Source organism: Centrocercus urophasianus, unplaced genomic scaffold (assembly GCF_019232065.1).
Source record: "Centrocercus urophasianus isolate 14NV4802_14NV808 unplaced genomic scaffold, USGS_Curo_1.0 seq_544, whole genome shotgun sequence".
NCBI classification, from domain to species: Eukaryota; Metazoa; Chordata; class Aves; order Galliformes; family Phasianidae; genus Centrocercus; species Centrocercus urophasianus.
In genome coordinates this window covers 1-12,415 of record NW_024885138.1, presented here as the reverse complement: position 1 = coordinate 12,415, position 12,415 = coordinate 1, and the positions used below count along the sequence as shown (strand labels likewise).

At 37.9% G+C, this 12,415-nt stretch overlaps 1 protein-coding gene across 2 annotated transcripts; it reads right to left on the bottom strand.

Moving 5' to 3' along the window:
* Nucleotides 1-791: 791 nt before the first annotated feature.
* Nucleotides 792-12,277, bottom strand: PHF10 (PHD finger protein 10). Of its 2 annotated transcripts, XM_042835769.1 has the most exons (9): nt 12,194-12,271; nt 9,871-9,977; nt 9,541-9,671; nt 8,986-9,069; nt 7,510-7,643; nt 7,246-7,395; nt 6,205-6,314; nt 5,308-5,461; nt 792-2,896 (listed from the first exon to the last, which is right to left on the bottom strand). In XM_042835769.1, exons 1-9 carry the CDS (start codon nt 12,260-12,262, stop codon nt 2,720-2,722), a joined length of 1,116 nt encoding a protein of 371 aa, XP_042691703.1. In that variant the 5' UTR covers nt 12,263-12,271; the 3' UTR covers nt 792-2,719. The 2 variants fall into 2 exon arrangements, with proteins under 2 accessions (XP_042691703.1, XP_042691704.1); XM_042835770.1 differs by lacking the exon at nt 9,541-9,671 and having other exon boundaries at nt 12,194-12,277.
* Between the last annotated feature and the right edge of the window lie 138 nt (nt 12,278-12,415).

The following is a 12,415-nucleotide window of genomic DNA, read 5'->3' as shown; positions in this document are numbered from 1 at the left end:
TACAGTTCCAACAGTATGGAAGTAATTTTTTTCTTTTTTTTTTTTTTAATAAAAAAGGAAAAAAAAAAGAAAGATTTCACATTTTTTAACAATTCAAGTTCTGTTATCATAAATGGCTTTTAGAAACACTATGAGGGAAGTGTTATCAAATCCAAATGGGAAGTCACAATATCCCATCAATTATATTTTGCTTTATACATATTCATCTAATCGGGGTAAGGAAGGGGGAGGAAAAGAATGCAGGTCACATAGATGATTGCTCTGCTAGTTTTAATCTCCATGCTGCTATGCTGCAGCTCTCAAAGTCAGCATTCCAATGATGCCATTTTTGCAAGGTCATATTCTGAACACAAAGCATTCCACTTCCATATATATAGACCCGAAATAGAAGTGTTGTAAAATATAGTTTCTCAATACCTTTCAGTTTTGTGTGCAAACAAAAAAACAAAACAAAACAAAAAAAAACCCAAACCTCCTTTACTTTCAACAATACCCTGTGTGCGCAATTGCAATAGCCAGTCCTGCAGCAACAGAGACTTGCTACTTGTAACGTGACAAAACATCTAACACATTCTAACCCTTCTTTGTCTAAGAACTGACAATAAGAATGCCTCCATACAAAATACATTATTTCTTTTACTTAAAATTTAACTCCATGGAAATGTGTAAATCCTGTAATACTCACAATGTGTTTCTATAACTATACATTTGCATTCTGATGCTGTAGCAATTATCCTTCAATTAAACCACAAGTAACCAAATTTACTGTCCTACAAAAATAGTCAATATTAGAGAATGATACAGAACACAGGTATTACAAAGTTTTAGAATTCACAGGGACAACATTTTAAATCAGTTAAGTCTTCAGCTCGAAGTGCCTTAACATTCAGGCACGTGTGGTATATAATTATCTGGTGTTTTTAACTGATTAACAAACAAGTCTTTCTGTCTTACCAGCTAAAGTGTCTCATATAATTGAGTTTACTGAAAGCATTTAAACACTCCCATGAACAAGAAAGCCAGTCCTCCCAACACAACATCACCACCTTGACCTATCAACGGGCTGAGGGCTGATGCAGGCAGGATACAGCTGCCATTGCAAAGATGTGGCACTGTGAATTTCCAGTAACAGATTGTTACTCATGCAGTTGGTGATTTTGAACCCATAATTGCTATGGGAATCCATTTCCGAAATGCAATGCTGTATACCATCAGTGTAACTTTTTTTAAAGTTCTGTTGCTTAAAATCATTTTCTCTGTGCATTCAAAAGGCCATGCATAGATTAAACTAAATCAAATACTCAGAAATCTCAAAGTTAAGTGAAACTTCTTTATGTAAACCAGTGGCACACAATCACTAACGTCAAGGTAAACAAAGCTAAAAGAACGTCAAGTGCCATCATAGGATTTCATGTTCATGGGAACATAGGTATGCATTCTGAGTCTACAACAATTTGCGAAGTTACATATAAAAAATAAACTTATGGTACCACAGTCTAAATCTCCATAGTTTGCATATTTAAGTTTATGAAAGACAAAACACAATCGGAGCTTCACACCTGTTATGAATTTTTACAGTTACTGTATGCAGAGAAAATTTATCAAAGCTGTCCAATTCTTGCTGTATATTAGCTTCTTAGTTTATAGCTTATTTATTGTTAACTTGGTGCCTATAGATCAGAAACAGTTTTGAATACAGAATGCAAACCATCAACAACACACTCTTGCTGAGAAAGTTTCTTGATATGCATGATCTTGCCACTGACAGTTTTCTTTTTCATAACCTCTCTTAACATGCACTCCTGTTTGTTCTATAAACCTTATGTTAATGTAATGTTTTTCTTTTCTATAGACCTATTCCTGTTCCTGTATGTCAAAGGATAATTCTCATTCTTTTCAGTGGAACAGGATTGGACAACATGTTTTAGAAGTGTTCAGTTATACTCAAAACACTTCTTGTTAAGCAGAAAAAAATGATAACACACGTCGACTTCTGTTTCTTCTGAAAAGTATTTTTATCAATCTTCTTACCATCTCATTTTTTTAAAATTATTCTACAGTAATACTGATAATTTGTGTCTTAGGTTGGCAATCACTGCTTCATAGCTCAAATGTATTAACATCCTAATGAGTCAGATAAAAGCACATTGCCTACAAACTTTTCTACATAGTATCAACTACATAAAATGTTCTTTTCCATATAGTGTTAAAGTGGTTATGTAGTGTTGCCTGTACAATTGTTGCAAGCTTCTTGCCTTTCATCCTATACATCATAACATCTCAAGACGAAAGACTATTTAAAATGAACATTATAACAACATGTTCAGCCACATCGCTGCACTTTACAGCGCTGATCTCTAGGTATGTACTAAACAGTACAAAAAATAACGGATACCAAGTGCTAGTTTTGAACTGGCAACTAATTCTGACTGGCACGTCAAAGTCAAGGCAGACAGAAAGATGTAGAGTTCCAACGACCAGTCCACAATGGATTTTTCTAGTGTAGCTGCCTAGGAATCAGAGAAGTTAACAGAAACAGAGGCCGCTGAATAGCTAGAGTACAGGAGAGGCCCATGTGAAATAAAAGCAAAAAGGAAGTAAGGAAGCAAACAGATGGAGCACACAACAGGAGAGCAGCTAGTGAAGTACAGCAAGCAGAAGTTCCATAATACTGAAATACAAGTATTTCAGGGAGAGGCTGGTCAGTAAAGATGTTCAGTCAGGGGCTTTTTTCTTCTACCTTGTACCCAGGAACTGATTTGGATAATACAGAACGTTTGGAACCATCTTTTCTTGGAGTAGCACTTTTGTCTCTCGTTTTTTGTCTTCCCTGAAAAGAATCTTCCTGGTTGTCTGTGGCGCAATCACCTTCAGATACATTGCCAGACGAATTGTCCTACAATGAAAATACCATAGCTATATTTTTTACTTTTTTGGATAGACAGACAAGTCTTTTGTATGCCCTTAGAGCCGACTAAGGTAAAAGAAGGACATATCTTTCCTTCTACAAAAGTGTGGGGTACAACGAAATAAAACATCTTTTCTTGTAACCCTTATCTATTTGTTTTCATGCTAAAAGACTGGCATCAGCAATAACAGTAATGCTTTTTCAGTTATCTTGATAGCATAGTGGGATACACTAGTTCTTTGAACCATTTTCCTTTGACAGTCAGCAAGAAATCAACTGTATGCAAGATATTTATGTAACAGAGGGCCAGCAAAAAGTTAAAAGTGCCCTGGCCATGCATTTAAAGTGTATTACCAAACAGCACTAATTCAAATTTAATATGCAAAGGTTTTTTCTGCTACCCTTATCTCTCATTTTCACCAGGAGCACCCTAAATATTTCATGTGGATTGCAGCAGAAGAATGCCAAAGGCAAAACATGCTTCAACATTTAATACAGAACCAAACATAAATTTTATGCTGCAGTTAAATAATTTTGTGAGAATGGGAAGGTAAGAAAAAGGGGAAGAGGTTCAAAGAAAGTGAGAAACCAACATAAGCATAACTGAGAGCAGCAGACAAGATTTTTCTCAGAGAAGTGTTAAGAAAAGCCTCCAAAAAGCTCCAGCAGAAAACAATACAATCAATCACATTTCTTGCACTAAAAATTGAAAGGCCATGTAACAATGGTGCCCTACAGTAACAGGCATCTGTAATCTGCCTATATATGCCCAGAACCTAAAATCAAAACAGACTAAACAGACACAGGACAAAAGGAGGAGCGTAACAGAAAAGCAAAGCTAACTACATGGTAAAAAGAAATTGTATGTTTCACAGCTGTTGGGTGTTTTTATTTATTTTTTTTTAAATTATGGCAGGGTTATTTAGGACAAGTCCATTAAAACACTACAGACCAGGAAAACTGCTACCTGACTCCAACGACAGGGAGGGGATAAAAGGAAAAAGCATATTATAAGACTCAACAGGTAGAATGGTAGGCAGCTCAGGACTCGGGAAAAGAGGCTTGAGAGCTGTCTACCTTTGTATTCAACAGATATTTTGCCCAAACAATACCTTCCAACACCAAACTCACTTCATAAGAATCTCTTTTCAAATATTCCCTACACCTTTCTCACAGAAGCACATTTTTCTTTTTGTGTGCTCTCATTAAAAAAACCATCTGAACTTCTGTGGAAAATGAAAGGATAACCTGCTCAGTCCAAATACTTTGCCATTAATAAAAATGGAAGCCAGCAGACATGGGAACTAGAAAGAGGTGATTAAAGACCAACTATTAAAACAAATAAACAAACAAAAAAACCCACAACCTGGAGTATGATTAGACCAAATTTTTGTGTTGAAATTTAATTCTGAGCTTACATTTTCTTTCCCCAAAATATAAGCAAAAAGGGCATATTAACACTACCATTTGCAATTCTACAAGCTGACCCCTTCCATTCTTCTTTAGTTACGAGTATTTTGTAAATATTTAACAATATGGAGAAATTTCACGTTTTTTTACCCTCTATCAATTCCCCACTATCTAACATTTTAGTCAGTTGAACTAGAAATTGTTAAATGCATCTGTGATTTTATATTCTGTTTTTCTCAGAATGAGGGCTCAATTTTTAGAAAATGGTCAGCACCAATACACCAACAACACCAATACCAATGATTCAGTTGTACCTGGACAGCTCATCTGAAGCACAACTGTTCCTGAGTATCAACAAACACTACACCAAGGCAGGTATGTGAAACTTTTGCTTATATTCCAGTAACAGTTAATTTGAAGTTTGCATAAATAAAGAGAACATACACACCTATTAAAGATTTATCATAAAACAACAACAAAACTGCTTTCAAACTTTTCTTTAAACTGCAGCAATAAATTATCTGTTTCTGTATTGAATACTTCCTGCTTCTACTTCATAGGAAAACACAGTAAACAAGGCTAATAAGTCCTTTCCTTTAGTGATAGGATACATTCTATGAAACCAAAATAGCAAAATATGCTGTGAACTGAACTGAAATTCACTCCTCTCAGAAACGCTAGCAGCCAGACTTGTCACTTGAGGAAAAGGGTGTAAAGAAGGAAGGTTCTTCAAAACTTATTTAAAAAGAAGAAAAAAAGGGCCTGGCATTCCAGAGATTTGTTTGACTTGCTTTAAAAACAGAGCAAAACGGAAAGCTGAAGAGAAACGTTACAAAATAGAGAAGTACTAAAAAGATGGGAATTTTGAGTTTGCAATTCTACTTCAATTTACAAACATTAAAAGATTCTAACAGGAAATTACTGAAACTAAAAAAGGCAAAGAGAAAGGATTATTTTTGTTGTTGAAGAATACTTTCAATTTGTCTCACCGAATTGCCTTTGGTTTTCCGTTTCTCGTCACCTCGCCCTTCCTCTGCATCATCTGAATCCCCATCACTGTCTAATGCAGGCAGCTCTGGATCCAAAGGGGGTTCGTAAAGAGCTGTGTTTAATGGTAAGTAACGAAGTTCATCTGGAGAATATCTAAAGTTATTAAATAAATAAATGAATGCCTGTGCACTTTATGCATAGATATTGCTCACAAAATATACAAGAAAATTAGAGAGAAAGAGTAAGAAATGTAAATAACTCCAACCCTCCTTGTCAGGGAAGCACATATAAACATGCACTTCTAAAAAGATGGGAAACTTACTTATTTATCCCCATAAATGTTATACTATTTAGTACTTCTCATCTTTGTGTAGGCAGATATTCATGGAACACAGGAAGAGTATATTTGCAATGTTGCAAACCCATGCAATCATAAAAGGTCACCTGAATGTTTACAGATTTTTAATCAATCCATGCCAACAAGCCATATACTCTGTTTATAAAAGTACATAGCATCTATTCTAACCCAGGGCACACAAAGAGTTGGGGTCCAAAGCAAAATAAGTTGGTAGATTCCAGATCAAGTTTCATGATTGCTGAAGGGGAAAATATTGCAAATAAAAATAACTACAGGATAACGTCAAGATTTCACCAGATTATCTGAGCGGGCCAAATTTCAGGCACCACAATACATCAGAAGAGGGGACACTCTCACAGCAAGTATTTATATACGTGATGTTGACAAAAGCCCCCATGCTGCACATTTGTTAGACTAGCAACTGCTGCAAGCACAAGAGTAATTCAAAACTTTGCTGCAAATATACTCAAACGTTTTCCACCAGCCAGATGTAGAGATTAGTGCAAAAGAAACAGCAGTTGCAATGCTTTTAAAATACCTTTTGTAGTACTCCTGGAACTGGCCGGGTATGAGAGCCACTGGATAAGGACTAACCTTTGTTCTCTCTGTAGGCAAGATTTTGTATTTTCCTTGAGGCACCTGGATAATCTGTTGTTTAACACAAAACAATGAAGTTCTTGTTTTGCAAACTTTTGAGCTTTCCTTACCCTCCATTCCCTGCAAATATTTTGATGTGCCAGTTTTATCCCATTTACTCAATCAGAACAGCTACCTGAGCTCTCCCATGGAAAATTCAATTCATTAAAATGACAAGAGATCCCACTCACAAAACAGTGTTACAGATTTAAGTCTAAAGCAGTAATCCTGAACTTTTGTGAGAGGCATCTTTGATGTTAATTATTATTGAGGGCCCATAGTGGTAGAAGGCAGCAGCAACACCGCCATCTAATGCCAAAATCAGACTGTGCCACTATAAAATCCCATTAATAATAAAATACATCAAGAAGAATCTTACAGAAGCCTTCTTTCTTTAGAAATGAGTCAAAGGAATTATCCACCATCTTTTTTGTAACATATCACTGTCAGGAAGATATTACCTTTCCATAATATATACCTTACTGAAATAATTTGCACAGACAAAATGTTACATCTAACAAAAATAAGGGCGTAAAATTTGATACAGAGCATTCTTTTAGATAAACAGCTAACTTTTTAAATAAATATATTGTTCAGAGAGAATTTTAGAAGCATTCCAAAAAAGAACTGGCCATTTGCATGCACAGATATAACAACAGAAACTTCTTAAACTAAACATCCTCCGAATTTTATGTTGTTACCAGCAGATTAGAGACAACAAAGAAAAAGCTTACATGGATAGAAGTTAAAAAAAGTTTTATATTAAATGTATTTGAAATTATTCTTTTTAAACATGGTGTGAAATGGTTAAAGCCCCTATGTCTCTGTAATGAGATTAATCAGCCCCCTGAATTACAAGATTGTTAGAAAGGTTCTAAGAAACACCCTTACTAAAACATGGAGCTACCTTTTGGCATTGATAAAGAAAATTTAATTTGCCTACATGTGTCTGTAAATCAAAATAGGCTCTTCTTTCTTCCATTCGCTCTCGGTTTAAATTGCTGTTGAATTCTGCAGCTTTCTTGGCAGCTTTTTTAATATATTCTGGAACTTTACTGGCTTCTACTTTCTGTGTGTTCTGCTGCTGCATTTGCTGAAACAAAAACAACTTCATTAGCTTACACACATTTCACTACCAGTTTGTGAACGCTTTTTTATATATTCCATGTTACAGATCTGGTTCACTTCACATATGCTATTTACTCACAGAGTACTCTTTATAATGATCTGTTATTCGCTGACGTTCTTTCTCTTGCAGTATAACAGAATACTCAGCATGTTTGGCAGGGTATTCTTTAATCATAAGATCAATTACTTCATCACTACGCAAAGCTGTTAGACCTAAAATAGATAAAAGCGATAATGATGCTATCTGGCAAAACTAACTGTGGGTTATTTATATCTCACAATCATCAACTGAAGTTTTTGAGAAGCTAAAGACAATAAACTACTGTGCACAATGCCTCACACTCTATCACATAGGAGTGAACTTACGACATTTAGCTTTCAAGGCTGATTAAGGCTTTGCTTCTCCCCAAGGAGGAAAGATTCTTCTCTTGCTTACATCTACAGAACCCAAACCCCTAAGAGGCAGAATCTTTTCTGAAAGCAGGACCTGGTGACATTTGTTTCAGTTTCTTGTAGTGGTGAATGGTTAGTTTCACTGCCTCTCACTATTTAATTATGAGGTCAGGTTCTCTATACAAATCAAAAAAGAACCACTGTGAGGTCAATTCAGAGCAGCAAACTCAACGCAGATGCCTGACTCCTGATTAAACTATTTCAAGTTCAGAAGTCAGAATGTGTCATTTTGCAGCTATCAGGTCACTCAGAACCCCTCTTCAAAAGCTTCCAATACAACTAATCTCCATTGACAACAGGATAGAATGTGGCATATATTATCACAGGGACAGTTGACGCAGCACATGCCTCTACTGTATACCTGAGATAGAATACATCATTTTGCTTCTACTGGTACAAATTAGATATTGTTATATCCTGCATATTAAAGTAAAACTTTCAAGAGAGGTCTCTTGAAACTTCAGAGAGATGTTTCAAGAGAGAAACAAAAGCAGTGTACCAAGGACTGTTAATTAATAAAATGGTGTAACATCTGCACAGATCCATGGGTACACTGGGGAAAAAAAAAACAAACTGACAGGCATCCTTTAATTTTTAACACACTCCAAGTCACACATATTAGCAGAGAAAGAACAAATACTTGAAGTTCCTTCAATATAAAATGCATTCATGACACTGTTCTATTGCATATACACTTAAGTGGCTTAATATTCACCCTTCTGACACCTAAGACATAAGCTCAACTCTATAAAATACACTAATGTTTGCTGAGTTGCTACTAATTCAGCTGAACAAGATAGACTTTTTAGTTTAAAAAATCATGCTGTTCTTTTTCTGTTAAGGAGAAAAAGGGTTATAAAAGCTAATTTACAACATAGGTTTTATTAAGAAATTGGAACAGAACCAAAATTTGTTTTTAACAATCAATATTGAGCATTGATAGCCTTTGGCCGATTTACACAAACTAAAAATAAAATACAAACTGGTTTTCATGTCAGAATTTACATTTTCATTTGTGAGTCATTCACTTCTCTACCAAAATGAGTCACATTTTCAGTGTGTCATTTTTTTATATCATAACAAGGAATTTTTTTCCTCTTACCTAACGTGCACTGAGTCTCTGTGATAACATTTAGTTCTCTGAGGTAGAGTTTCTCCTTGTGAGACAAATCTCGTCGTTCTAAATCTTCAGAGAAAACAAAAGAAAAAAACAGCAACAGAAGTGTATAAAATTACTCAAAATCCCCCATAAACAACGTTAAAGTATTTGAGAATTTTACTTCCAGGCAACAAGTCTGCACTATACAGGAAATGGAATACAAAGATAAAGCCAGCTTTACAGTAAGAAATCACCAACAAAATACTTCAGAATTAAGCTGAGGTCAGTTTTCAAAAGCTACTTGCTGATCTAACACTCAACTCGTTCTTTTGTATAGATTTTTTAGTGGCAAGACTGAAAAGTCTTAAATTACTGTGAAAACAAACTATAGGATACATTTCCAAAATGCCAGTAACAAAACCAAAAAGTACAACATACAAAACTAATTTTGCTATGATCTTTTTTAATTAAATGGACCATTCTGCAGTCAAAAAGACGCAGAGATTACATTCAGAATGTAAGAAGACAGAGTTTTAGAAGAAAGACTTAAACAAATACCTGGATACTTTCTTTTAAAGGAAGTCACACCCAAATATTCACTAACTTGCTCCTGAAGCATATAGTACTCCCCTGTTTCATCTGGTGGCCACTTGTACTCTATCAGGTTTTCAGCAGGAAAATAGCTGTATCTGAGCATAAGAACAACACCAGGAGAAATCAAAGAATGCTGGGAGAAAAAGACCAATAGCTACTGGCATGACTCAATTCAGAAAGTTAAACAAAGAATATGAAAGAGTGGAGAAGAGCCAATGCTTCAGCATACTGAACGAAACAGTAAGACCAGCAATAAAAGTATTGGTTACTGGTATACCAAAGTACTGCTATTACCCAAGGTCCTGACTAGAAGTCTCACAGCTCCGAGAACTGTCCCCTGAGCCCATCCGCCGTCTTTTGGATGGCTGGCTGCCATCATTGGAATTTTCTTCAGTGTCATCCTGAAACAAAAATGAAAATAGATATTAATCAATTTCAAGTACTGAATGGGTAATTTAAAACATCGAAAACATTCTAAGACAGTATAAAGTTTAGATACACCTGAAGTACTCAGCTATTTAATAATAGTCTACACAAAACTGGCAGGACAGTTTACACAGGAAGCATAAGAACTGGCAAACAGTTTATGGAAAGATTGAGTAGCAAAAGCTTTTTGTTTACGGAGGGATTTAAAAAAAACCTAAAGCTACAGACTAGTAACATTATATGACTCCTACCTATATGGTATATTTGTTGCTTGCAAATATGCTATATTTGTTGCTTGTTAGCAACAAATCTCAAAGCATCTAGTGATTAAACTTACATGATTATAATGAGAAACAGAAGTAGTCAAGCAAGTTGCATATAGCGAGCAGCAGCAGATCCAAGAATAAAACTAACTCAAATAAAACAAACTAAGGACTAAAAGAAACTATGGACTAGTATAGAAGTATTATTAATACAATAAATATCAGTTCAAAAAATGATAAAGTACAGACAATGTTCAAAATTCTCATACTGATTCTTACTGAATTAAAGTATTAATACACATTATGCTTTTCTGAAGTATTTGGAGCAGGTGGAGAACAACTGAAGAGAAACTGGAGCCAGTCACCATGCAAGGAAAAAGCACCCATGACTTTTTAACTGTGCTTACTGTGTCGTTTTACATTATTAATAGAAACGCAACCCTATAAACTCAATTTCTGATCTTAAATCTATCACCATTACAGTTGTATTGGAAATGAATTGAATAGCTTATGCTGAAGTAATCTTTGCAATGAAATATAAAGAATTAGAAAACCGTAGATTGTATGTAATTTATCAATGCTATTTTGCTAACTTGCAGATTTTAATCATGAAACACTTTGTGTAGTGGAAGAACTACTGCAAGTGTCTAACTTTGTGCTAAGAACAATGTTACCATTTTGGATGGCTGCTTTAACAGCTTTCAAGCAAAGCAGGTAATTGTTGATATATATACATACATATATAAATATATATGTTTTTTGTAAGTTAGTGTCATCCCTGAGCTGATTTGAATTAGGCGGTCAGCTTCTGCTGGGCACAGAAAAATCATGTAGCTTTCATATGGTCCCATTACAAAGACATTTGGGTATGAGTAGTTTGACCTAGATCTCAGATTTCCATTTGGATTATAAGTGAGGGAAAAGAAATTGTTTCTCAAACAAGAAATTGTTATTTTTTTCAGGTATGCTGACTGTGCGATTCTCTTACTTCCTCAGTCAGAAGTGGGACTTTGATTGCTCTTCGCTACAACTAATGAATGCCCACAGCTCATTCCTTCCTCCCACACAGCACTCCAGAGTTTAGAACTGCTGGACTAAAACATAACTATTAAAGTCACTCCTATAGCAAAGCCGACAAGAAACTTCAAAACATCCCTCAGTAAGGGCCTCGCACAAGTTTCTCCTTTCTGCTTCAGAGTCTTCCCTTTCCGAACGCCCTGTTTACACGACACGAGCACCCACAACGCAGCAGGGACGACTGCCTCTGCTTCCTCCTCTGCTTTCGGTTTCACTCCCAGACGGACACAAAACACGCAGAGAAATGAGGCAGGCCGGTGCAAAGGACTCGGCAAACAAACGAGAACGCTCGCAGCGCACTCTAAAGCGCGGTACAGCTCAGCCACGGACTGCATCGACGATTTAAAGAAAAAAAAAAAAAGGGACAGTTCAATAGAAAGGAGCAGCCAAAAGAGGCCTTCCCCGCCTCGCAGAAGCACGCCCAGCACACCCGCACAGTTCCCCGTTGGTTGGCTCTTTAAAGTTACAGAGCGAAGTCTCCGTACGCCAATCAGCTTCGAGAGCTCCGCCACGACGCTTTATTTTGTAACTGGCAACCGGAACTACCCAAACCTCCTCCAAAGTGCCCACCGAGCCGTGGCCGCGCGGCCGCTCGCAGCCGGACCCAAACTTCGCGGGGCGCGGCGCTCCGGCGCGGGCGGCACTTATACGAGCGACGGCGACCGCACGGGCGCTCAGCCCCGACCCCGCGCTACAACTTCGCCGCGACCGCGGCAGGACGCCGCGCCACCCCCGAACCCGGCGCACGCCCCGCGGCGAGGAGAGCCCGGGCTCAGCGCGTCGCCCCGCGGGGGCCGGCCGAGGCCTCCCGTCGCCGGGCCCCCGAGCGCCGCGGCCGCCGTCGCGCTCACCTTCAGGGATTGGTTGCCGGGCGTGGCGGGGTCGCTGTCGCAGAGGCGCGGGGACAGGACGGCCGCCATCAGCGCCGCGGGGGCCGCCGCCGGCTGGGCGAGGAGAAGCGCCGCCGCCGCGCGCCCCGGCCTCGCGCCGCGCCCGGCTCCGCCCCCCCTCCCCCTGCGGGGGGTGGCAACGGCCCCTACCGGCCAGCCCGGGCACGAGCGCGGCGCCTCGCG

Coding starts and splice junctions, on each gene's coding strand:
- PHF10 (XM_042835769.1), bottom strand. CDS start 12,262: ATGGCGGCCGTCCTGTCCCCGCGCCTCTGCGACAGCGACCCCGCCACG. Junction 9,978..12,193: donor CCGGCAACCAATCCCTGAAG/GTGAGCGCGACG, acceptor TTTTTGTTTCAG/GATGACACTGAAGAAAATTC. Junction 6,315..7,245: donor ATTTTGATTTACAGACACAT/GTAGGCAAATTA, acceptor GTTAAACAACAG/ATTATCCAGGTGCCTCAAGG.